The 1,528-nt window shown below is 37.6% G+C and overlaps 1 protein-coding gene across 1 annotated transcript; it reads left to right on the top strand.

Moving 5' to 3' along the window:
• Positions 1-463: 463 nt before the first annotated feature.
• LOC113335424 (uncharacterized mitochondrial protein AtMg00820-like) lies at positions 464-903 on the top strand (the record flags this gene model as incomplete). Its single annotated transcript, XM_026581477.1, has 1 exon — positions 464-903. A coding segment is annotated over exon 1 (440 nt), but the record flags the coding sequence as incomplete, so codon positions are not given.
• Positions 904-1,528: the final 625 nt, after the last annotated feature.

The raw sequence follows: 1,528 nt of genomic DNA, 5'->3' as shown, positions 1-1,528 counted from the left end.
TTTTTGTCCAAAAGAAATGTGGTATGATGCTTTTTTAACTGCCACATATCTAATTAACAGAACTCCCACAAAAATTCTTCATTACAAATCTCCCTTTGAGGTTTTGTTTGGGTCTCCTCCTGATTATTCTTTTCTAAAGATTTTTGGTGTTGTTTGTTATCCTCATTTAGTTCATCTTAGAACAGATAAACTTTCTCCACAGTCTATAAAATGTGCTTTTCTTGGTTATAGTTCTTTTCATAAGGGTTACAAGTGTTATAATCCTTTAACTAGAAAAACTTACATTTCTAGAAATGTAATTTTTGATGAGTCCCAGTTTTATTTTGCTAATTCTGCACCTTCTACTTCCTCTCATGCTTTACACCCAATTCCAATTTCTTCTGCCACATAAAATCTTGTTTCTAATCCTTCTTTAACAATTCAAGCTTCATCTAGTTCTGATATTGTTCTTTCATCTACTACTATGGTCACTAGAGCTCAAAAAGGAATATCTAAACCTAAATTGTTTCCAGATCATGTTGCACATGTCTCTGTTAAATATCCTATTCCATCTACTTTTCTTTCTTTGTTAACTACAGTTTCTGAGCAAAAAACTTTTAAGCAAGCAATGAGTATTCCTGCCTGGCAGGTCTCAATGAAAGATGAGTATGTAGCTCTAAGAAACAATGAAACTTGGGATTATGTGGCTCCTGAACCTCATATGAATATCCTAGGATCTAAATGGGTATATAAAGTGAAGCAAAAATCAGATGGTATTATTGATAGGCTTAAATCTAGATTAGTTGCAAAGGGTTATGATCAGCAGGATGACATTGATTACAATGAGACTTTTAGTCCACTTGTGAAATCAACTACAGTAAGAGTAGTTCTGTGTATTGCTATTACATATAATTGTTCAATAAGGTAGTTGGATGTAAGTAATTCCTTTCTTCATGGCTACTTAGATGAAGATGTCTACATGTCACATCCTCAAGGTTCTACCTAATTATGTTTGCCATCTTAAGAAGAGTCTCTATGGTTTGAAACAAGCTCTTAGAGCTTGGTTTCACAGATTTAGTACTTCTCAACATCCCAAGGGATGAATATATGATAAGATGATGAGATTGGAGCACCGAATCATTCGTTAAGAGAAGGATTTGTCTCAGTCGAGGCAACTGCACAAACGCCACATGAATGACGCGTGTGCATAAAGGTCTAATCTGCTCAGACGGTCAAGTCTAAAAATCAAGACCGCATTTAATGAAGGATAAGAAAAGGACTTGGGTAGTTGGGCATCGTGACAGAAGACTCAGACGATCTATACTACGACCCAAAGGCGATGGAACACGAGGTTCTCTACAGAAGGGAAGCACGATCCAAGGGAGAGCGAGACAACTCGGAAGGAGAATTAAGTATGCCATCGCAAGGGACGGTATAGAACGAGTCCGAGGGAGGCAGGTCGGTGGATGATAGCTCACCCAACTCGGACGATCAAGCGACCACGAGTTTATTCTGTCTATAAATACCAGTCCATGTACCAGGAGATGGA

The sequence above is a fragment of the Papaver somniferum genome, unplaced genomic scaffold, assembly GCF_003573695.1.
Source record: "Papaver somniferum cultivar HN1 unplaced genomic scaffold, ASM357369v1 unplaced-scaffold_14650, whole genome shotgun sequence".
NCBI classification, from domain to species: domain Eukaryota; kingdom Viridiplantae; phylum Streptophyta; class Magnoliopsida; order Ranunculales; family Papaveraceae; genus Papaver; species Papaver somniferum.
This window is presented reverse-complemented; position numbering and strand designations above follow the sequence as displayed.